Source organism: Uloborus diversus, chromosome 9 (genome assembly GCF_026930045.1).
Source record: "Uloborus diversus isolate 005 chromosome 9, Udiv.v.3.1, whole genome shotgun sequence".
NCBI lineage: Eukaryota > Metazoa > Arthropoda > Arachnida > Araneae > Uloboridae > Uloborus > Uloborus diversus.
In genome coordinates this window covers 123,385,278-123,410,306 of record NC_072739.1, presented here as the reverse complement: position 1 = coordinate 123,410,306, position 25,029 = coordinate 123,385,278, and the positions used below count along the sequence as shown (strand labels likewise).

The 25,029-nt window shown below is 33.4% G+C and overlaps 1 protein-coding gene across 1 annotated transcript in view; it reads right to left on the bottom strand.

The window, feature by feature from the left end:
• The window catches only part of LOC129229885 (putative methylsterol monooxygenase DDB_G0269788), a 33,616-nt gene extending 12,364 nt beyond the window's left edge, over positions 1 to 21,252 (bottom strand). Inside the window, exons 1-6 of the mRNA XM_054864264.1 lie at positions 21,111 to 21,252; positions 19,040 to 19,240; positions 12,791 to 12,971; positions 4,258 to 4,376; positions 4,050 to 4,177; positions 498 to 681 (exon numbers count right to left, since the gene is read on the bottom strand). Of these exons, the coding sequence (XP_054720239.1) occupies positions 498 to 681; positions 4,050 to 4,177; positions 4,258 to 4,376; positions 12,791 to 12,971; positions 19,040 to 19,211 (784 nt within the window). The 5' untranslated portion in view covers positions 19,212 to 19,240; positions 21,111 to 21,252. The remainder of the gene's footprint in view (positions 1 to 497; positions 682 to 4,049; positions 4,178 to 4,257; positions 4,377 to 12,790; positions 12,972 to 19,039; positions 19,241 to 21,110) is intronic.
• Positions 21,253 to 25,029: the final 3,777 nt, after the last annotated feature.

The window sequence follows — 25,029 nt, the reverse complement described above, 5'->3', positions numbered from 1 at the left end:
ATAAAAACCAAGCAAAACTACAATTGTGTTAGCCTCAGCTATTTCTCAAAATAAGATTTACAGTCCACTACCAGCGATCAACAAAACTTTTTTTTTCTCATCTAAACACTTTTTGTTTGTTCAATGTTTAACATTTTCTAGACACACATTTTCTCACATTTAATTTATGTCTGTTTAACGCAACTTAGACCCATAATCCCAAAATAAGGATTTTCACTTTGTGCTATATTATACACCTTTCTGCCTATTTCTGAATCACACCAGGGTGATCAGAAAATATGTGGCCACATTTTGAGAGTGGCTAGAGGGGACAAATATAAAAGCCTTCACACTGCCGTGGAAAGGTAAAACGCAGTACCTGCAAAATTTTTCATTTATTTTACGTTTTGCCCTCTATTGTACTACAGCTTTATTGTACAAGTATACTTATTAGTTTTCCGCTGAAAATAAAACACGGAAAAAAAACATTTCACTGTTGTTAGTGGGGTACGACTTACTGTAATGAATAGGAAAAAGAAACATTGGTATCACTGTAGCTGTCTGTAGAATAAAGAACTCCAATGGGTGCATTGCAGTTGAAGAGAAAGCGGTTGGTTGCTTGTAACGATGGTGATATTTATGGATGCGCTTGTAGATGATGGGGAAATGAAACATTCTGTGGTAATAGTAAAACAGTAACTCCTGTAAAAAATTTAACCATTGTAAATGTTTTTTTTTTCAACGGCAAGGTACATGACAAATACAAGAGGAAAGAATTTGAAACAAAAGAACAGAAGTCAGTTGACCCATGATCACTAAGCAGTCTCGTGAACCAATGTATCTTAATAAAATAAGAATTAACTACCTATTTGACGTTGTTACTTCTTATTTTACTTTTACTTTTTATGCACAAAGCTATCTATTTAACTCAATATCTCTTAGTTTCAGATTTTCCTTGAATCGCTATACACTGTCCAACATGGTCTCTTTCCAAAGTTCCATTGTTTCGAAGTGGTATGGTTGGACTTGGCAGGAAACCAATGTGAAAGAGGTGCACCTCCCGGGGCGGATACAGGGAGAGGGTCATGGGGTCATGACCCCCCCCCCCCCCTCCCACGTTTGCTGTAATCTTTTAAATTTATTTTTAAAATTTTAAATTGAAATTTTGAAATACTACTTTTTATTACTTTCTTCTATATCTAATATATAGAAGAAAGTATTGGATTCGTGCAAATTTTCGAATTTCGAATTTTGACGGATTCGAACGTTTTGAGGTGTGCTGAGTCCATTTCGACTATTTTTGGAAAATGTCTGTCTGTCTGTGTGTGTGTATGTGTGTGTATGTATGTGTGTATGTGTGTGTGTCACGTCTGTGTGTGACCAGTTTTTTGTGGCCGCTCTACAGCAAAAACTACCGCATGAAATTGACCGAAATTTGGTACACATATGTGCCCCTATGTGAACTTGTGCCCATTAGTTTTTGGCGCGAATTCCTCCAAGGGGGGTGGAGCAATGGGACGTTTTTTGAGTTACGCGTGCTTGCTATTCCTCAGGAAGTAACTGGCGGAATCAAACAAAATTTGGTCCATATGTTGCCCCTAACAGGAGCAGGTGCTGATTCAATTTTGGTGTCAATAGCTCAAACGGGGGTTGAGTTATAGAACGTTTTTTATCGTCAATTGTGACTGCTGTATCTCAAGAAATAACGAACGGAATCAAACAAAATTTTTTTGACAAGTAGCCCTTAGTGGATATAAGAGCTGATTTTATTTTGGTGTCAACAGCTAAAAGGGGGGTAGCGCAATCGCTCGTTCTTTTTTTCCATTGTGAGTGCCATATCTCAAGAAGTAATGCTACGTTCTGGTTGAAATTTGGAATATATGTGAATCCATACGTAAACAGGCTTTGGTTCAATTTTGACTCCAATCGCTCCAAGAGGTGTTGATTTTTTTTTTTGAATAAAAATAGTTTTATTAATGCAACAATAAGAAAGATAAATCGTAATAGATTGTCGTCTGCGTATTTCTCGTGATTTTAATTGTATGGAAATGATCGGAAATATTATCTCAATGATTTAAAATTTTTAACTGTTTCCATCTTATGTTTGTTAATAAATAAAATATTTGTAAATAATTGAAGTAAGGCTTTTAAAGTAACTTTCAATTTTTGCTCTTTGTTTTGTTATTACAAAAATTCAGACATTGGGATGGTCGTCAAGTTTTTGCATGTGTAATTTTGTTTTTGTTAGGAATATTGCTTCCTCGTCAAGCATGAGGAGGGATCAGAAAAAGGAAAAATATAGAAGAAAGTTTCGTGATGGCCACAACATACTAGTTTCTTATGAAATTAATAAGTGACATTTTTGCCCAATAGGATGCTATATTCCTGACCTATTTAGTGCTTCTTATAAATCCAAGCAGTTTCAGAAATTTTTCGCCCCCAAAACTGTAGGTTCGTTTGTATGGGAGGAAGAAAGGGGGTCGTTCCTTAGCATGCCCCCCCCCCAAATGATACACTGTATCCTCCGCTGTGCGCCACTAAGTAATCATGTCCCGAAATTAGTCCCAATGTCGTAACAGCTGTAGTACAAGGTCTGTCAGGGACATTGCAAATTATCTTTAACCAATTTCCTTGGGATGTCGCAACTGTAATATCTATTTTGTAGTAAGTTACCGTCCTAAGACAGGGACTAAGGCAGAAACACATAAAATACACCACCAGCACAATTATTCCATCCGAGGATTGCAGTTTCGTGCTTTTTAGCACTTGTAGCTTTGCCTACAATCTTCGAGTTGAACCGCACCATTGCTGAGGTCATTCGTCCAGTTGGGCTAATTCTACATTAGCTACCAGTTTGTTTGGCTCTCTTAGCTCCTTTAAGAGGTTTTCCGCCTCCAGGTCAGTACTTCCTATTCCGGGCTGATGCGTGCTAAAAATCACGAAGCTACAGCCCTCGGATGGAATAATTGAGCGGTGTAAGTTATGTGTAATATCTATGTTTAAGAAATATGTTTTTCATTTAACTCTTTGCGGACGACTCTGTGGACAACATTTTTACCGTTCTGGAGGTATGTCTGCAAACAGCAGCCCAATCAAATAGGATTCATCTTTTTATTCAGATTTTAGAATTTGTTGTTAAGGGTTGTTCACAAATGCCGTCCCGCTTTGAGGGGGGAGGGGGCTCGGAAAACTGACAATTGTGACAAGGGGGAGGCAGGAACGAGAAGTGTAACATCACGCTTCTTAAAATGAATGTCTACGAAAAATAACGTGAAATGTGAAACACAGAGGGGGAGGTATGGGGAAATGTGGCAATTTGTGACAAAGGAGGGAGGGGTGTCAAAAATTTTTAAAAGTGTGACATGATTTTTGTACTGCCTCTTAGTCCACTAAAGACGTTTAGTCGAATATCTTGCGCTCTCCAAAGACCAGTTGGATATTAAGATAAGTGTCTCCATCGAACAGGGTTTGATTTTACATTAATATAAAACGCAAATTACTGAACAATTAACAGTATGTTTGATACAAATACGATACAAGATGATAGTAACATTGAAACAAAGTCGTTTTCTGCAATTTCACAAACGTTATTACTAAACACGCACTTCCAACTGAAAAAATTGTCAAAATAAGAGGAGTTTGACGCGAAACAAATTTAATAAAAAGACGCAAAATCTAACTTTTTATATTTTTCCTGGTTCCCACAGTCACATTTAGGCCTCCTACATACGAAACGGTTAATGGAATCAAGTTTTCGAAACAGTTAGGCAACTTTTAGCTATCAACTCGTTGACTGGCGTTTTTCGTCGTCTTCACAAGAGGCAAGTGAGTTGAATCAACTTTTCTTCTAATGAGGAAAATCATCTCCATAAAATAAGAGATAGAATCGCAACATATCCTTTTAAAATATGCAAAACTTTCATTTCCATAAGGGGGATGAAATATCAATAAGATAAACTCGTACAGTACGTAATTAATTCATCTTAGGTAAATAAGTTCAAAACCATTTAAAAATTTAATATGAATTCTATAGATATAATTTTTCTTAAAAATAACAGCAGCATACTCACCATTGTGAGGTAAGTTAAAGGTATAGATATTACAAGATAGGCAAAACCATAATCTTCTATTTTATAGTACAGTGCTGTGTAGCCTCCATTTGCAATCCAACACGACAGGAAACCCGAAATCACACTTCCTGAAAGTGAAATGTGGATTTTAAAACTACATAAAAATATATCAAAAAGAAAAACTTTATTGCGACAAATTGGAACGTACCCATTGTTATGCAAGCAGTTCCTAGAATCACAGCATGTTTTTCATCCTCCCAACTTAAGAATTTCTTCGGCTGACATTTCCAATTTTCCGCTGTGTCCCTTTGGCGGACATACCAGTACCTGAAAGTAATGGTTAAAAAATTTCACACTATTATATATATATATATATATCTTAATATATAAAAATCTTCTGTGCGGACGTTTGTCACCATAAGGCTTTTAAACGACTGGATCGATTTTAATCAAATTTTTGTGTGTAATTAAGTTATGGTAAGCATGGTTTCGAAGAGCGATGGATCGAATCGGAAACGTTTTTGTTAATTAATTAATCAATTTAAACATTGGATGGTTATATCTCCTAAATGATTAATATATATTTTAACCTATTGTTGAGCGAGAATTGAAATAAATATTTAACCCGTTGTCAAAGGACAATTCGCAACTCCAGCGCTCGAATACGCTACCTTGCGGTGATTTACAAAACTGCCGAAAAAACTAAAACATTGCCACATTGCGTCCCACGTGTGTCTGTTGACGTAAACACGGGCAGTTTGTTCTGAGTATTTATTAACGCAATCGATGTGTCTTAGATTGCTTTCAGCTACAGAAATTGTTTCGTCGCTTAGTAGTATTCTCGAGCTTCTCAAAATAATGTTAGTTTTCCTTATTTCCTTCTAAAAAATGAGTTGATTGAGAAATGGTGAAAGCGTTACACAAGAAAATTCTGGATTAACAAACTTGGATAACGTTATAGTAGGTAAAAAAATTTATTGTTTTGTGTGAATTTGTAAGAATATAGGTATTTTTTTCAAATCTTAAATTACTTTAACTAACCATATTTTACAGCAGCATTTAGTTGGAATGGACAGTATGCAAAATATTTTCTTGAATATAGTATCGTAGAACAAAATGAAAAATGTTTAACCGCGAGAAAGAATTTACTTTATTGCTTTTATTCTCAGCTGAAAAGTTTCGCCAAATTTGTTTAGAGTTATAGTTTTAGTATTGTAAGAGCAAAGGCGTCCCTTGGCAAGATTCCGCATGTTAGTTAAACCATTTTTAATTTTTATCATGAGTGGAATAAAATTGTAGAAAGATTGCAGAATTCGATAAGTAAAAAGAAATAATGGTAGATCAACTGAGAAGAAAACTACCACCATATACCCGTGAGAATTTTGTTGATGATTTGCATAGCATGACATAATTAAATCATGACTCAGAAATTAGAAACATTGAAACAGAAAAATTTTTAATTAACCGATTGGGAAATTTGAGAGAAATAACTCAGCTACAAATGCAAAACAATAAGCGCTAGTCAAGCAAGGCAAAGAAGTATTATCATCTTCTTTTGATAATAATTCGTAATGTCATATTAAATTTTCTGGCATTAATTGTTATTCTTGTCAGGCCACAATTATTATTTAGTTTTATCAAGAATTGATAAATATCGAATTCAACATCGTGGAAACGGCTGCTTAGAACTACGAACTACGTAGTTTGCATTAATATTTGACGTTTAGTAATGCTTCTTGAATTCTCATTTCTCTCTACGTAGGCCAGAATATCAACAAGACTTTGAAAATTAATTTAAAAAGAATAAATCGAAAAAATCATGCATACGAACAAAATTTACTAGGCTTATTAGTATTTTCTTCGTTACCACGTGCGTTTGTTTTACCTTTTTCGTCCGCCATTAGAAAGTGGCTACAGTGCCCCCTATAGTTCGTTGGAGTTGTGAATAAGAAAGCCAGCTCTGCTTTTTGTAATGAAATTTCCTACTGTGATATGTCAATTGAGAATAGATAAAATATATAGAGAGAGAAAGAGTGAAGCCTTCATTTCTCTGTCTTGAAAGCAACGATTTTAGGCCCCGTGATATATTTTAAAGTAAAGTATTGGAAGGTTCACGCAAAACGTGTGTTTTGTCGTCGTAGTTGAACCATGTGACCGGATCGGTGCTTTAGGTTTTCCTAATCAAATGATCAGAAAGTACCGAACCTAGCAACATTTGTTTCTCGGCTCAGATGCATCTGAGTTTTGGCACCAATTTCAAGAAAACTTTAAGGATTATCTATCTAATCAGTACATTATTAAAGAAAAAGATGATGGAATTTAAAGACGAAGTCAATTTTATTTTCGTCCAGATTAATTACACCAGGGTAGTTCTGTACACAAAAGATCAGTGCACTGGAAGATCTTTATCTTTGGTAGAAAGAACAAATTAGGCAATATATGAAGTTTAAAAAGTTTTCATTCTAAAGATCGGACCGCTAATCGGTCGGAGTTGGCTTCGCTCACTGCTGGATTACAGTAACGTGGTGGCTTGGCGACTTTGGCTATAAACAATAGAGTTGCGTGATCATTTGTTTAGATTTTAAAGCTACTGTTTGTGTAATTTATTGCATTTTTTTTATTTTGGGGAAACATTTCAAATTGCAAAGCATTGTTTTTCGTTTTTAAAGATTTTTTAGTCATTTTAGTTGAAGAATGTGTTTATTTTACATTGGGAGGGGGCTTTGCTTATTCAGAGAACGGTTTTTACCTTTATCATTTTTTTAAAGGATATCCTTTCGATTGTTTTTTTTTTTTTTTTTTTTCATACGGCGGACGTTGCAGCGGGATTTCCCGTTTGTTCTAGATGGGTAGTTAGTTTTTTACACTTAATATTTGAGGACGCTTTTTATCCTTTGAGTATGGCTGAAGGAGCAAACCATCAAGTACGGGAGAAAAAATAGTAAAATAACTGCTCAGTGAGCATTAGATAAATCAAGTTGTAATAAATATACACATTCTGACACCAAGCAGCTTAAAACATTTTCTTTTTACTTATTTTCTTCAACAAAACGATTCAAACACTTGAGTTTTATCCCGTCGGCTGGGTAGCATAATGGTATGGCGTTGGCCTCGCATGCCTTTGGACTTGTGTTTGAAACCCTTGGTCCAAGTAGTCGGTCGTTGGATTTTTGAGATAAAGAAAATCGTCAGCGCTCGTCGCTTCTTGGGCCTTTGTTCTACATGCAACATGTAAAAAACCCTAGAACAATTGTGCCAAACCTACGACCCGCTGGATGTATGCGGCCTGCGAAAATGATCCATGTGGCCCGTTGTGTTCGATGTTTAGAACAAAAATTATGTTCTGGAACATTCCAAAACAACCGATCATCTTCATTTGGTATTATGAATTCGAAGCTTAATAATAATAATTTGGTTTCTAAAAAACAGATGGAAACTTTGCATTTACAAAATAAACATGTAGTTATGATAATAACAGTTCTTGGGGTGTAATTTTCCTCTCTTTCCCGTGTTATCCTATGTTAACTAGAGAAAAAAAATCTATAATCAAATATTGTATACGTTCTGGCCCTCGAGATTCATTTTAGTATCAATTGCGGCCCTCTCGTAGAAAAAGTTTGGGCACCACTGCTCCAGAGTATACGTTTGTATTATTATTATGATTATTATAATTAAGATAATTGTAATACAAATAACAATATTAATATTTCCTTCAACCCTCGAAAGTGAATTTTTTTACAAAAGTAAATGCTAAAATATACACGGAATTAAAATTAATATTTAGTGTTTTCCGACTAGAGTTCAGACCCACTCAACCCCAGTAAATAAAATTTTCCAGGTTTTTTACTTTTATTTATGTTTGTTTAATAAGTTTTCAGGAATTTTTTGTACATGAATTGGCAACAAAAATTTCCTTCGATAAAATTTGAAACAGAAAACAACTAGAAAATGTTCTGCTTGTTCACTGATTAGAAGTGTGCGTTTACTGAGTTGCTAAATCATTTTTCATTTAAAACTTTTACAAAAAAAAAACTGAAGCAGAACGACAAAAGTTCTCCCAGTTTAAATTGCAAAATCAATAAAAATGTTTTTAACGTCGGGTACCAACTGCTGTAGTTTTTAAGAATTTTATGAATTTCTGAAAATAAAATTGTGCTCCAGTAATCACTTACAAGTCATGCTTTCTAAAAATTCTAAGGGTACATTTTGACCAATAATACAGTTACCTCTCATTATATCGCGCTAATCTGGAGCCAATAAAAAGTTCCATACAGCCGAAGATGCGATATAACTGAGGTCATAAAAAGTTACTATTCAATTAACGGTCATTCTTCAAAAAGTGTAACTTTTCTTTCACACACCTTTTATAGAAAAAACTTTATGGAACAATTCATTTAACGATGCATTTTAATTTTATCAAAAATATATCTATTTAAACCTGCCAACTATTTTTTAATAATAATTTTTATTTTAGTATATTTTGGGTTCGCAACATGTAAATTCTCACCTCCGTGGCATGTCACACACCTTGTGTGACTGTTTATGTTGCTTAATACTTGTTTAATTAAAAGTATATACTTATTTATTTATTACTCCTTTCACAAGTGTCTCAAATACTAATTGTTTAATTATATTTAATTTTTTAATATTGTGTTTTAGTTTGTTTTAGTAGGATAAGGAGTCATGTCACACAATAAATTCTCACCTCCGTTACCTAAACACAAAATGCCATTCCTCATTAACATGTGGCAGTAATGACATTAAATTTTATTTTCCATGATACAAAAGAGTCCCCTTATTTATTTTATACCATAAAACAGTTGTGAGATTTTTGTCGAACATCAAGAAGATAGATTTTGTTTAAAAAACTAAGCGTGGTTATTGTGACTTCATCCCTGAAATTCCGTGAACCGGAATTTCAGGGATGTAAATTAATGTAAAAAAAGAAGTGAACAAGTTTCCATATGCTTAACATGTGCAGATTGTAGCAACGAAAAAAAAAATTTCCCTGAAAAATTTATCCATTAGATCTATATTAATGGAAAATCCCTCCCCTCCGTGACAGACTTTATCAATGTCATTATTTCTGTGGTGAAAGTAACTGATGGAGGGGAAATACATCAGTCTTAGGATTTCTACCAAAATTATAAATTGCCAGTATATTCTCAAATTTACTAAATACTATTTTTAACACATATTTAACTAAAAGGATAATTACTAAGCAAGCCGTACTTTAATTAGGAGAGCTTAATATTGGATTTCCACTAATCATTGAAATAACTCATTGTTTGCACAATTAACAAAATTACTATTTTGACATTAAATCGACCTCGATTTTTAAACTTATTTTTTTAATTTCCGTAAATAAGGCATAATTTTATTTTTTTATTTATGAGTAAAATAATTGGAACTTAGCTGGGCAATTGTTTATAGTAACTTCTAGTAGGTAACACTTTCATGTAAAAATGACAAAAAAAGAGAACAAAAGGTTTCAAAATTGAAAAATATTTGCGTTCAAAAGTTACATTTTCTGGAGAATGACCCTCAAATGATATATGCACCCACAAAAAAAAATAGTTTATGATCTTTTTTTTTTAAGAATTATGGTCACGTGGCTCAATGCTGAATAGGCTTCTACATACAGTGCCCAAATAAACGGAAAATCGCAACTTTTGGACTTAAGTCAGTCTGACTCTGAGGTGCAGAATTGTTCTTTTAAAGTTAAAAAAAACTTAAATGTTTATTACTTTAACTTGGAACACGAATCGAAAGTTGCCGCTTTAACAGCAACGAATTTAAATAAATGTATTTAAAACATACCAGTTTTATTCATTGATTAAAAACAGATTTTTTTTTTTTTTTTTTTTTTTGAGAAATTTTACATTTTTATGATGCCAAATTTGAACAAAAAAAATTTTTTTAGTATATAATTTTTTGGGAGACAAAGGTAAAGCGCGATATATCCGAATGAGCGATGCAACTCAGCGCGATGTAACGATATTGTATAAACCCACGTCATATTTACGCATTTATTTCAAGTTGAGAAAAATGTGGAGCAGCAGAAAATGAAATTTAAAAAAATATAGTGGTAAGCTCTCATCAGCTGCTCTTGTTGTGCATTTGTTTGTAACTTTGAAATTAGGTTCTTTATTTATGTACATATTTCATGATTCGCGCACTCTGTTCCGTTTGCAGTAACGTTAAAAGACGCGAGTTCTTGCGCTTTCTCCAAGTTTTAGCAAGTAATTAACTTTTTTCAAAACTTTTCTACGAAGAGTTTGATTAATTGAAATTAAATATGCAGCATACGTTAATAAAAAAGACACGATTGAAATTGCACCAGTAATCTTTTGAAACATTTTATAAATTAACATTACAGTAGTAACTCGATTATCCGAATCTCTGTTAACCGGAACCTTGTTTAACTAGAGTCGGGGTTGGTTTTTTTTTTTTATTTATTTATTTTTTCTTTAACTAAGCAACATCTGAGGAACCGAATTGTTCGTACATTTCTGTCAATTAAAAAAACACATTAATACATTTTTGGAGAAGTGCAAATAGTCCCAGTTTTTAAAATACTATTCAATTCGAAAGAGACATAATCTGAAATTTAACTATTGTTTTGTGTTACAATTATTTTTAACAAGGTATTCATGTTTAAAACTAAAGAATAATACTAAAAGTACTGCAATGTTAATAACACTGTCAAGATCAACATTTACTATGCGTCTCATTAAATTTTCAGATTTGCGTGACGTTCATTTCACATATTTATTGTTTATACTCATAATGACAATTTAAAACATCGCATTCAGTCATTTTGTGAATATGTACAGAGCTAAAGTCTCTGCAGTCTCCTCACAGCCATTTTTAAATACAATGAAATCCCGTTGCAACAAACTTTATGGGACCGCAAACTTTGTTCGTTTTAACGGTTATTTCGTTGTAATGGAATTCAAGCAATGTAATAGAAATTTAATCGGGGCTGAACATTTATTTTGTTGTGACGGTAATTTCGTTGTAATGGAATTCAAGCAATGAAATGGAAATTAAATCGGGGCTGAACATTTATTTCGTTGAAACGGGTATTTCGTTGAATTGGTGCTCGTTGCTGCTGGATTTCACTGTGTTATTCTTACACTTTGTTAGCTACTCTACTTTGACTCTACAGTCAGCCAACAAGAGATTTTAAACTTTTTTTTTTTTTTTTTTTTGAGCAATCACGATTGCTTATCGCTTTCATTTGACCGTCCTTGGCGTCTGGTTCCTTTTTCAGCTTGGACCAGGGACACCAGCACCACCGCCCACCGGCCTCTGCAGGCGGCGCGGCGCGGCTGCTCCGGTCCTGAGCTATCCGCTTCTCCTGGTCGGAGGCGTCCATGTCCTACACACATGTGCGCTCATACACACACACACGCTCATACACACAAGCCTTTACACAACTACACACACGCCTACGTGCATACACACAGGTCTACGCACACACACAAGCCTGCACATGCACGCACGCGTGCTTACATATACACACACGCCTGCACGCACACACACATACGCTCATACACACAAGCCTTTACACACATACACACACGCCTACGTGCATACACGCAGGTCTACGAACACACACAAGCCTACACATGCAGGCACGCGTGCCTACATATACACACACGCCTGCACGCACACACACAACTATACACACGTAAGCGCCTAGGAGGAGGGGTAGGCTTGGGGGGACAGGAGCTGTTTCTAGAAACAATAGCCCCCAATGAGTAGGGCCCTGTCGCAACTCGTGATTGCGAAAAACATAATTTGAATTCAAAATTTCAGAATTCAAATTAATTTTTTTAATAGTTACTTTGAATTGTTGAACTGGATTTCTCTGTATTCTCTTTTATCTGGAGTTTTCGTTAAACCGTATTTTGTCGGATCCCGATCACTGCGGTCAATGGAGGTTCTACCATGGCTGCGGAGTCGGAGTCGGGCTGGTATTAAGTCAAATTAGTCGGAGTTGAGAGCTGGAGGTTTGAAATTCCAAGAGTCAGAGTCGGTCATTTTCCTTCAAAATCCGCAACTCTGCCGGTGCTTGCGGAGTCGAACTGAGTTTTGAGTTAAATCATTATTTTCCTTTAGACTCCGCAGTCCTGGGTTCTACTGTAGTTTAAAAACTGTAACATAATAAAGCTGGAAAAAAAATCCCTTAAACCCATGCACTCATTTTCGGAAAACTTCCTTTGTGAAATTTTCCCATTTTTCTCATGCTACAAATTGCATAAAAAGCATGATTACTTTTTAGATATTATTCTCATTTTCTTTCACTTAGAAGACAAAAACTTGTAATTAAATCAGTAACTTTTCAAATTTATTTATTAGAAAATATTTATTATCCTTTTTAAGAGCAGGTGTAATTTATATATCCGCATTAAAAAAGTAACATAAAAAATCCTATTAAAGCTGAAATTATCGTAATTTTTTTTATGGATCGTAATGATAATGTTCACTTAATTACGCAATACTCGTTTAATTACTAAATGCTTCATCATTTCACTTCATTTTTTTCTTTACAATCATTATGGCTAACGATAATGAGTAAATATCATCAATTTTAGATGATCAAAATGTGTTCCCGCGAGACTTTTTTTTAGCAGTAACTATGTTTTTTGTTTGTAAATTATACTTTCATGTGAGTAAAATTCTCTTTAAAGTCAACATAGAATTTTCATATTGAAAGAGTTTTGATAACGTACCACTGTAAAAAGCCACAAAGTCCGAAATACATCACAAGCGATTGCAGAATGGATGTTAATATGTACCGATGAAGTCCTGCAAATCGATTCTGTATTTGAGATAACCAACTTGGATGTAGTTGTTCGTTACTGTAGTCGTAAAATTGACGCATGAAGTGGGAGATTAACAGTAACCAATCCCCTGAAAAAGATAAATCTATCAATAAACCTAAACAATAAAAGCAATGGTGTTTTATTATTTTAAAAATACATAATGTACGGTTTTACCTGTCTGATTTAACATAATTTTGTTCAAGCATCCAAGTAAAACTCGTCTGACATTATTTTCATCAGAACTAAAACCATTGCTTTCATTAGTATTGCTATAATATATAATAACAATAAGCTCGACTTAATTATTTGGTGGATTTTTTTTATTATTTAATAGAGCTTGAAAGCTTATTTAAACACCTGTTTCATTCAAAAGCAACTTAAAAAAAAAGGTGTGATATCGCCAAATACGTACAGTGCTGGTAAAAAAAAATTGCATCACCCTCAACATTTTCACAACAATGGGATTATGTGAGAAGTTTTGGTCGACCGATTAACGATGAATGTATGTGAAATTCTGCAAAACTTACAAAATAAACATTTAACAGCAGGAATCCGATAATTGTTTAAGTAGATCGGGGCTGTTTCCGGGCCCCAAGGCAAACTGCTCACCACTTGCTCATTTTTCCATTTCTGAACCTGCGTGTGAGTTTAGAGAAAAAAAAATACTTAACCCCATGTCAATTTAAGTTTAATGGCAGGATAAAGGTATTTTAAACTGTTACTTACCAGTTTTGCCCTATGCCATGAAGCAGACTCATCCTGGAAAATGACGTTTGGAACTGAAGTAAAGTGATCCCGGATAGTAGGAAACAATTTCTCCTCCAGAATGCCAATATACACCTGAGCGTTTACTGTTCCTTGCACAAAGTGAAGCCCACCAACTCCTTGATCAGAAATACATCCCCAAATCATCTGGGATATGGGATGCTTTGACTGCGTGTTGAATGCAGTCGGGATGATATTCTTCTCCTTTGCGGCGCGTGATGCAATTCTTTTTACCACCACTGTAAGTAGTTTCCATGCAACTTTTACCAAACTTGACGACAAATACTATGACTTCAATACAGTTGTAGAGTGTCGCTAGCTGGAAATTCCTTAGTTTTCAATTGCTGAAAATCAATTACATCTCCAATGCACCCCTGTTCTACCAACATGCTGTGCTCTGCACTATATCGTAAAATCTCCAAGCAGTCAGCAAAATGCATCCACTCAAAAAACAGGACTTGCAAATGGAAAAAGTAGAGCGAACGAAAATTATCCATTAAACTCATGATAAAAGCATGCCAGTTTGAAATAAGTAGTACATTTGAATAGTAATACATTTTTAGGTATAAACGCCAAACACAAGCAGATTTAAGGAAACACTAAGTATTATATAAATATTTGTTATCAAAATGCAACCGAATTAAAAATAAATTGTTAAAAATAGTTTTTAAATTAATTCATAAAACTCTTCTACAACAGTCTTCACTAATAAACATTGTAGATATTTAACTAATAATTGTTTCATTTTTTAAGTGGCATAAAATTTTTTTAGCAAATAATCAAAGTTTAAAGCTGAGAAGAATCCACGTTAATATTTGCTTTGTTCTTTTAAAGGATATGTTTGAATTGATGTTTAAATAAGCTCTCTTTTATTGTAACCATGTTTGCTGGAGATAAATATACATATTTACTTTGCGAAATTATTGTTTCTTCTACTAATTCCATTTTAAATACGTTTCTTTTGAACATAAAACATTCTTTTAGAACAATAAGAATAACGCATTTCATGAAAACTTATTATGCCTTGCTCTAGCTAAAAAAGTGTTTCTACCGATACTTTGAATAAATTTGCTGTGAAATTATTTAAAATAAAATTATCGAAAATTGACGAGTAGGAATGGTCTCCATTGTTTCAAAATGTATTAGGCTTATTCTATCATTTGATGGCGGATTTTCTGTTTGCATAAAGTGCGGTAAAAGCCACATCCGAGAGAAGAAAAAAGCTCAGAATTTTATTTATTATTATTTTTTTATTTTTTAGAAACAGTCGTATATTTTGCTTCTTGATTTATTTTCTTTATTTATTTCCATTTGCTCTCTTTGAAAATCCTTGAGATCGGTTGGGCTCGGTTTCCGAGGGCGCAGAGTTGATGAAGATTTCGGTTTTAATTCATATCCCTCTATTCACGGCGAAAGTAAACAAAAATGTTGGTTTCCAGAGGGTTTGCCGCTATGTCACTTTTGGGATTTTCTCTTGAATGAAGCAAAGTTAACCAATAGGCTTCGTATTTTCCGTCTGCTTGGCACCAATTTATTCTTGTCCAAGCCAAGCATGTGATTGTGGTCGCCAAATGGCACAATTCTCTGTTTACATCTAGTCTACCTTTCCCGCGAATGAAGTTTATACCTAAGACGGGTGCCCCCCCCCCCTAAGATCAAGGGCGCACCTAACCCCTAAATATCGTGAACCCACCCCCCAAAAAACAAGAGCCCCTCCTAAAAAGAGAAAAAATGCCCCTCAAAACAATCCCCCTCCTAAAAATTTCAATGGCGCAGTCTGCGCCATGACCCCCCCCCCCCCCCTATATGGGCACCCTTGCCTAAGATGGTGGAGGCTGCCATGTATCGATCAGTTTAAAAGACGAATTCCTGCCCTTGTGGGGGCGGGTACTTTAACGGGAGTCACTCCTTTAATGAGCAGCACATTAATTATAGGCATATCACACCTATAACTTAACCTACTTTCGCGGAAACCATTCCAAGGTCCGCGCACCTCTAACTTTCTTGCTGCCTGTGGTTGGTACATTAATTAATAAACAGTACATTAATTTTCAGCTCGGTGCACCTCCAGAACCATTGCAAATCCGCCGCGCACCTCTTAACCATTAACTCGAACCATTCAAAGATCGAAACGCTTCCGCTTTAAGCAGAAAGAGAGATCATAAGCAACAGGAAGAAAAAAAATCATAATTTTGCAGAGCCAAGAAGCGAACTTGGGGAGAAAAAAAAATCTGAGGAGAGAAACTGGTAAGCTGCAAATAACCGACGGTAGAAACGTCCTTGACGATTGACGTTTCAGTTAATATATCCGCTAATTATAAGTATTCAAAAAACGAGAACTGCCGAAATATGATGTCCGAAAAATTACGAATATTTCGATACCTGGTTCGACCGTCAATTCTCTGGCATTCGGAGAAAGTTAGAGCGACATGCATAGATAGATAGATAGATACAAAGATTCTCTGGGGTTTTAACATTTAAGACTATTCCGCACATTGGAATGAAAGTGAAGTTTTCCTTTTATTCCTATTTAGTTCCGTTTTTGGAAACATTTTTGTCCTTTTCGCTACTACGACCGCTCAAACGAGCGGCAGTTTCCAGTGCAACACACTTTGTTTCATAAAGGTTTTAAAATGGTTGCCAGCGTTTTGACAACCAATAGGGAAGTTTTCGATTTTTCAATTTTATTTTTATATGATAGAGTAACATGTATGAACATCATAGGTGAAAAAATTTTTGCGATACGATAAGTAGTTTTTTTAAATTAATTTTTAAAGTTCAAGCGCCTGTGACGTCAGATGGCATAGGAAGTGACGTCCGATAGGAGAAAAACGCTAGCGAACGTGTTCCCATGTCATGGGAGAAATCGAAGAACGTGCATTCGACTTCGAAGATGAAACGTAAAAGGCTTATCTCCTCGCGTTTCTGGAACATTAAACCTCTCATCCTCTCGGATATATTCGAATATCACCATTGATATTATTTGAGGAAGATTAATTAGATTGTGCTTTAACGAATCCGGCCTCCATAGTGTGTTCAAAAGGATTATTGAATTTCTAAAAAATAAAAATATCAGCGCGCTCAAAATGTCCCTAGCGAAAACAAGGGATCTTCGGCGGAAGGCTGCCCATTCGCGCCCTGTGACGTAGGCTTGTGACGTTTCAGAAGAGCGCACTTTTGCGGGTGGATTTTTAAAAATTCATTAAAAATCAACCACGGTGTTTTAAAATTCGGCGATGGTGAATTTTTTAGTTTTGAGGGTCAATTAACAATATGCAATAGCCAAAATATGAACATTTAATAGGTTGCAACTTCACTATTTTGAAACTTGTATGAAACATATAAACCTTACTTGCGTTACATGGGTTGCAGTGAGTGTCACACTCCTACTGCCGCTCTAGTGCGACGACAGCCAAGCGCCAGAAAAAAAAACCTTTCCCTGAGAATATTTCCGCAATAAAAAAGTTAGGATAAGGTTAACACAACAGTAGTGGCCAGTTCTTATAATAGTGCTTCAGTAGTGGCCACTTCAAGGTTTATATTTGAAAAAATAGGATTCCAAGTTACCCAATGGGTTCAAACTGCACTTTTGAATCCATTGGAAAAACTAAAATTCTATTTTTACAAATATAAACCTTGAAATGCGCTTTACTGAAGCACTTTACTATTGGTGTGTTTACCTTACATGTTATTAAGTAATATGAGATACAGTGGCTCCCAAAAGTGTTCGTACACCTTGACATTTTGTAGTAAAACCACAATAATGCAAAACTAAATTCGAATATGAAGTCCAATTTTTTTGCACACCATTCCTATGCCATTCTGAATAAAACCCAGTAGTTTTTTTTTTCAAAATATTGCCAGATTTTATTTTTGAAATTTGTCAAAAAACGAAGAGACAGAGAAAAGATACGCCACAAAAGTCATCGTACACTGAAATATTTTCGAATTAATTCATAATTAAAATTATCATATGTGGTTTTTTTATTATTTTTGCATTGTAATGATACTATAAAGTCATTTGCCTTTAATTTTTTGTGTATTTATTCCCTAATATTCTGCTTATTATTTTAAAATGGCAGGTATGCGTAGAAAACAACAAACACGATTCGATATTTGATTTTTTTCCCTCACAGTGGCCGTAAATTTGTTTGAAATGTCTCTAAATTGGTTAATTTACACCATGCTATACTGAAGTGCTTGATAAAATGCTTTTGAAACAAGATTTGAATCGAAAACAAGGTAAGAAAAGGTCAACTGGCAAAGTTAACAAAGCGTGATCGGAGGTTTACAGTTAAAAAAAAAACATGAAAAATACACATTTCAGAACTGAAGAAGTTTCTGCAGAATTGGATGAAACATTTTACGTTTAATTTTTACCTGAAATTATTCGCCAATTTTTCTGATTAGCTGGATTAAATGGGACCTCTTCCCGCAGAAATTTTCTTGGTCGTGCGAAAAACAGTAAGCTTACGCTTTCCGTCGTAAAATCAATGATAAATAAGCTCAAAAGGTTTCGGAAAAACGTCTTACTTATAAATGAAAATAAATTCAACATTTTAAGGTAAATTGTTGTATAATTTTAAATGGAAGAAAAAAATGAGGAATTTAATCTTAAGAACTTAGTTGGATCAGTTAATCAGAACGGTGGAGGTGTTTTTGTGTGAGGGTGCATCTCAGCATCAGGACTTGGAAATTTGGAATTTTTTGGTGAAATAATGAATTATGCTGTTCATTTAAATATTTTAAAAAACAATTTCAAACTATTGGCCCAAAATTTGGTAATCGGAAACTACTTTGTTTTTTATCAAAATAACGATAAGAAGCACACGTTCGCGTTTGGTGCCTCAAAATTTGTCCTTAAGCTTAGAAATATCTCCTCAATCACCAAATTTAAACTTAATGGAACATATTTGGAGATATCTGGTGGCTAGATTACGAAAATACACCATTGAAACGAAAAGCGAGCTAGAAACAGTAAGACTCGTAGTGCAGCTGAACACTTACTCAGAAATTGCACAAAAAAAGAAAGAAAAAACAATGAAATCTATTCCCAGACGTTAAAAAGCTGTTGTTGTTACTGCATGATATTCTACTAAATAATAACTTAGTAAAAAGTTATATTATTTACTAATTTTTTGACGTTTTTTCAAAGTGTACAAAGACTTTTGTGAGATAAAATTTCCGGCACTTTTTGGTTTTTGATTTTTTAAAAATTAAGTTTTAATGTTTTATTTAAATTTTTCATGTAGTTTTGTTAAAAATAGATCATAGATCTTATAATAAAATACCTATTCGGAAATATTAATTCTAACCAATCGATAAGGGCCTATTTCATTGAAAGTCGTAGGTGTACGAACACTTTTGGGAGCCACTGTAGCTTATTGTTACCTTTCATGGTTACAGCAGCCAAGAATATTAACACCGTTGCGATACATTGACCGACTGTAGGATGAAACTTTGACCATAAAGTCTCAAAAACATCGTTCAGAACCTTCTGATACAACAAAAATACTTTTCCTTGAAGGCTCTTGGAATTGGGCTTCTGTTTTAGGGAATCCATCTTAGCCAATGCTGCAGGTGAGACCACTTCTGAAATTGTGCAAAGTTTTGAAATCATTATAAGAAAACTTTAACTTGAAAAATCATCTTATATATTGGAAAAATGGTAGTGTTTTTGGAGAAAAAAATTGCGTAGGGAGAAAAAAAACACCCAGGCAGCCTTTAATGGTATATTACAAGTATTTTTAAGCAGCAGAGAAGACAAGAACTAAAAACAGTTAGTCAAACAATTCTTGCGGAAGTTCTGTGACCTTTGATAAATAATGTGACTCTGAAACTCTATTTTGTTCACTTCTTCCAGGTTCTTTCCAGGATAATGAGTATTCGTAAGTTTAAAAACTAAAGTTGTGAGCAGTGAGCATTAGGAAAGGTCTCTACGATGGAACGCATATATCAGGGCCATTGGGCTGAGTTAATGCTCGGCAAATGCTGCTGAACTATTACTAGTGGTGGTCTTTCTTCGACGTACAAAAAGCAATCAAAAATAAAGCGTTTACAGCAATAAGCCAAAAGCAACCACCGCTTTCCAAAAAATATGCTTTATTTAATAACAAAGGACCTATTTAATAACATTTATTGCACATGGGGGGGGGTCCCCTTCTTAACATTACCTTTAGATCAGTGTGTGATTGCTGTGTATCTTTCTTCAGTGGGTTTTAATATATCTTGAAAACAAGAACCAATAAAAAAAAAACTACCACTACCATATTCGTTTTTCTCGTTCAAAATTAGTTGGAATTGACTATTTGAAACCAGGATGCGGACAAAAAGTTAATTTTTGTTGACTAGTGTTATTTACATTTTTATTTTATTTTGCCACTTACATCCCTTTGTTTCTCACTACCTCAAATGTATTTACTTATTCATTTACTTGTTTTTATTTTTTTTTTTATTTTTTTTTCTTTTCTTTTTTTTCGAAATTTATTTTAATAAATTTATTTTTATTTTTGTTCATTTTCTTATTTATTTATTCTTATTTTTTACCACATTTATTTTAAATATTTTTTAAATTCTTGTTTGTTTATTATATTCTTATTTATTTATTTTTTACCTTTTTTTATGAAGTTTTTATTCCAATTCAATTATTTATTTTTAAAGTTATTTATTTATTTATTCATTTTTATCATGTTTTTATTCTTATTTATTGATATATTTATTTTTATTTTAAATAGAATAACTGAAAGCTTACATGCAGTAAAAAAATAGTTATCAACTCAAAGGGGTCTCATACGGAATTAATGAACTCCGTTGCTTACCATTAATTTGTAAAATTTCGTTGCAATAAATAGAAGTGAGGGAGCTGAGATTCTGGGGGCAGAATTAAGCCTTCAATGTTCTTATTATATTTGCATTTTAGTGTTTGTTCTTCTAAATAAAATCCATCTTCAGCTTAGCATTGTGTGTAAACCCTCTATTACAAAGGATGATAATCCACTAAAGAATATTTCCACTAAAGAATGTTCTTGATAAAGATACAACTAAGACGCAAATAACTGTTTAAAAATTTATTTATTGATTTTTTTAAAAATTAACTGTACCAAAGTATTTGACTAATATTAAGACTGTTTTCTTCCTTAAGAAAGAAAAATTAAGAAAAATACTAATAAATTTACATTTAAGCTTTCTAGTTATTTAAAATGTTTTTAAAAGAGGCTTTTTTAATTCAGTTACATAAAATTCAGGTAAATATAAATTTATTTGTGGGGAAAAAAATACTTTTTGTAAAATATAGAATAACCTACAGACATTTTTGAGTAAACGTAAACAAAAAAGTTTAATTAATTTAAGAACGTGTGGTTTTCCTGAATTCAGAAAAACGTCGCATAATAAAAAACATTAACGTAATAAGAAATTATATAAATCATTAAATTTCCAGAGATAAAAATACCTTATAGTTTACCTTGATTTTTGAAACCTCCAATGCAGTAAGAATATTTTATTCCGAGCCCGGTTTTTTATAATAATGAATTTTCATGTCGCTACAACAATATTATTTCTTGACCAAAGACACTCTAATTAATAAATATTCACGCTAAAAATGCTTTTACTCGTTCATCCCAAAGAGTCGTAATAAATATGGATTTTACAGTCGCTTCTTTTATACAAGCATCAACATATCAGAGATGCAATATTTCTCTGATTAAGTACAATTTGACTGACGTGTCGTTAAGTGAAAAATATTTGTTGTCAACCGACCACTATTGTTTATCTAAATGTATTTTGTCTACGAATTGAATGTAATGATTAAACCAAAAGTGCGTTATCTGATTTTCTTTTCGTTGATATGAGTTTTTTTTTTTTTTTTTTTTGCCTCATATTTGTTCTTTTATTGTGAAAAGGAACGTTTTCAATTGCTGTTTAAAACGTCTGATAGTGTATTTTAATCGGTCACTCACTGACGAAAGTAAATATTGAAATTAAATCAGACGTCGTTAGAACGTATTGCTTTAAAAACTCTAACTTTTGTTTTGTCTCGTGAAATTCATCTAAACTCTTTCAAATAAAGCATCAAGTACTGTAAAAGCACTTATCAATCGGCGTATCCCTACTTAACACTTTCATTATCACTACATTTAAAAGTTATATAAGAAATAGTTTTTATGTTTACGTCCTACTGTAACTAGGGCAACCACTATATACGAAAGGAGGCACCAAAATCGTTGGTGCTCAGTACCCTAGAAGCCATAATTGGGTCCTGTATTGCACAGAAAAAGAAACGTTCGTTGTTCAAAGTAGTGAAGTATAGGAATCTAAAAAATTTATATCAATGACGTAATATTTACCGGCAAATTGGCCGGAAATTGGCTTTGAAACGACGGACAATGTTTTATCTAAAATTTTTGAAATAATGTAATTTCTGCACATGCATTGTACTTTTTTGATCAAACGATGATTTATTAACTATAAATTTTATTTGTTTGCTTAGTTTCTGAATAAATGCGTAAATTTAGGGAAATTTTAGAGTTTATCAACAGTGGATAGGAAAAAGAATTGCGTCAGTGTTTCAATTTCTTTTTCACTATTAATTATAAATAACTAATATTCAAAGCGACCTTAAAATTATGATCCTTTCTCTAATGGGTTAGTGATCAGTCCCTCTAAAGGCCCTTGTAAATAAAGAATTAATTTATGAATTTTAAAAAAGAAAAATAACTTTTTGTTATATGAAAGGTATATGATTAACACATATAACGAAAGTTTATACTTTAATTATGTTTTTAGATATCATGATGACAGTAAATGGATTCTGTAAAAAAAAAAGGTTTTGAAGGAATTGCGACTCAAGATTAGTTGTCTGGAAAACAGACGTTATATGTTTCATGTTGGCTATAGGTATAATTTTTCATCTCAAGTACATAGAAACAAAAAAGAAAAAGAGGGTTTGAAAAAGAAAAGTTCAGGATTAGATTTTAAAAAATCATTCAAAATTTAAAAATTGTAAAAGATTTTTTAAGATTTGAGTAGAATTTTTAAAAGTAAATTATAGTTTAAAATTAAAAAACATTTGATTTTACCTTGTGTTTAAAAGTATGTTTTGAAGGTAATTTGGTACCTTTAACATGCTTTTTGCTCAACACATTATTTTATTACTGCTGCTATCCTCACTATTTTTCCATTCTGTTTGAGTTTTTATATAATCTGTTTACAAGAAAACGATGTTTAAAATAAGATGTAAAAATATTTATAACGTTAAAAATGGAAAGAAATGAAACGAAATCTGCATCTTATTGGGAGTACATTAGCACTTATTCTGCACTCAATGTCCCGATTATCGGTTGATTAAAAATGTTTTGATAAGGACACTTTTCGGCCGATTACATTTTTAAAGAAGCAATGTTTTCTAGCAAACAAAAGGTTTGTTGCTATTTAAAGATAACTAATTTTGTTATTTGACGGAAATCGTTCTGGAATTATTTGAACATTGCAAGAAAACACGGACATCTTTTTAGTTCCTAGGTGTTTTTTGAAGGCGTTTTTTTTTTTTTTAATTTAAAAGTAATTTATTTTTTGCTTTTTAGTGGTGTAAATAACACAGCGTCTCGGAGGCTTCCGACGACTGTGAAGAAAGGTTTTTTCAAATGCGTAACTATGAACAAAAAAAAATTGTTTTCATCATTAGTTCAAATTTATCAAAGTTTGCTTTCCGGAAGCAAATGCATGAGTCACTAAAAAAAAGCAGAAATCGCTTTAAGATTAAATTTGTAACATTGTAAATTTTAAAATTGTAATATTGTAAATTGTAATTCATGTTTCGTGTCATGTAACTCGTGATAAAAGTCGCATGTTTCTTCACATGGCCCCACTATAGATGAAGATAAAAAATTCCACCGGAATGAATTTTATGTTTGCTTCAGAGAATCCTTGATTCAAAATTTTCATTATGATTACTCTTAAGAATAATTTTTTTAGTACTTTCTTTAACTATAGGTAAAGAAAGTATATACCTTTGTTTTATGGCCTTTTTTTATCAATGGGTTTTATATTTAATCGTTTGTGAGGGAAATTACATGAAATTTATTGTTTTTTACGCATAACTTTTCCCTAAAGAATAGAGAGGGTAGATCAAAGATTTGGAACCTAAGTTAGATCATCCCTAAACAAAACCACCACTAAACAAAAAAAAAATCATAAATACCGGTTCATTAAGTGAGACGGTATACAAAGTTAACAAAGTACAAATCGATTTAAATGTGAGTGGGATATTTGAAGAGTTCCTTCAATTTCATCAAACTTGAACTTCATTACCATTAGACCGCCGGGGAAGCATACCGTTTCAAACAAAAAAAAAAGAATTTTCCTTATCGGTACAGGCAGGGGCGTGCACAGAAATTTTGGGACCGTCACAAATGACTTTTCCGGCGCCTACCATATTGTTTACCCCTATATTTCACTCCCTTCAGGCTTGGGCCCGGGCCAACAGGTGTCCCTCCCTCTCTCCCTGTGCACGCCTTTGGGTACAGGTATCTTCTAGTATTTATGGAACATTGTACAAAGAAAAAAACAAATCCGACGAGTTCAGAACCTCCTCCTTTTTTTTAAGCCTGCTAATTAGTATAATCCTAATTTCAAATTGAACTGGCGGCATCGTGAAATAGTAAATATTGATCAAACTTCAGAAATTATACACCAGTAGTTATAATGTATATTATTAAAGAATATAAATAAAATCGTGGGGGAGGGGCCTTCTGTATTCAATTCCCCCTGACTTGAACACTAAATATATTTAAAAACTAGAATATTAAATAAAGAAATTTATATTTTAGTGTCTAAATAAAGTTATTTATTAGTAAATAAAATATTAAGGTAATTGATTCAACTGTTAAAGTAGCAAAATACATTTAATTTACTGCTTTACTACGTAGTAACATTAGTAAATACATTAGTAGCACCTATAGTAAAATATTAACAGGCGGCGCAGCGTTGCGAAAATGAATCATCCATGTGCCGCAAGAATTAAATATCGTTCAAGAGGAAGCCAAAAACTTAGGTGTGAAAACGCACCAATCGCAGCAAAACCGCGTCACCGTATTCCGGTTGTTGACGTAAGCTGTAGTACGTAGCCACAACGTGTGAAATTCAAAGTTTCTTGGATTTCTCCGAGACCCCATATCAGATCCAGACCAAATTACCATGGGACCATCTGAGAAGTATACCCTTCCAAACAAAAAAAGATTTTTTCAAATCGGTCCAGTAGTCTTGGAATAAATCGAAAACATACATAAAAAGCCGCAATACGAAATCATAACCTCCTTTTTTGAAGTCAGTTAAAAATGGTAGAGAAGATGGTAGTTAGTGAAATGAAAAATTCTTCATCAGCT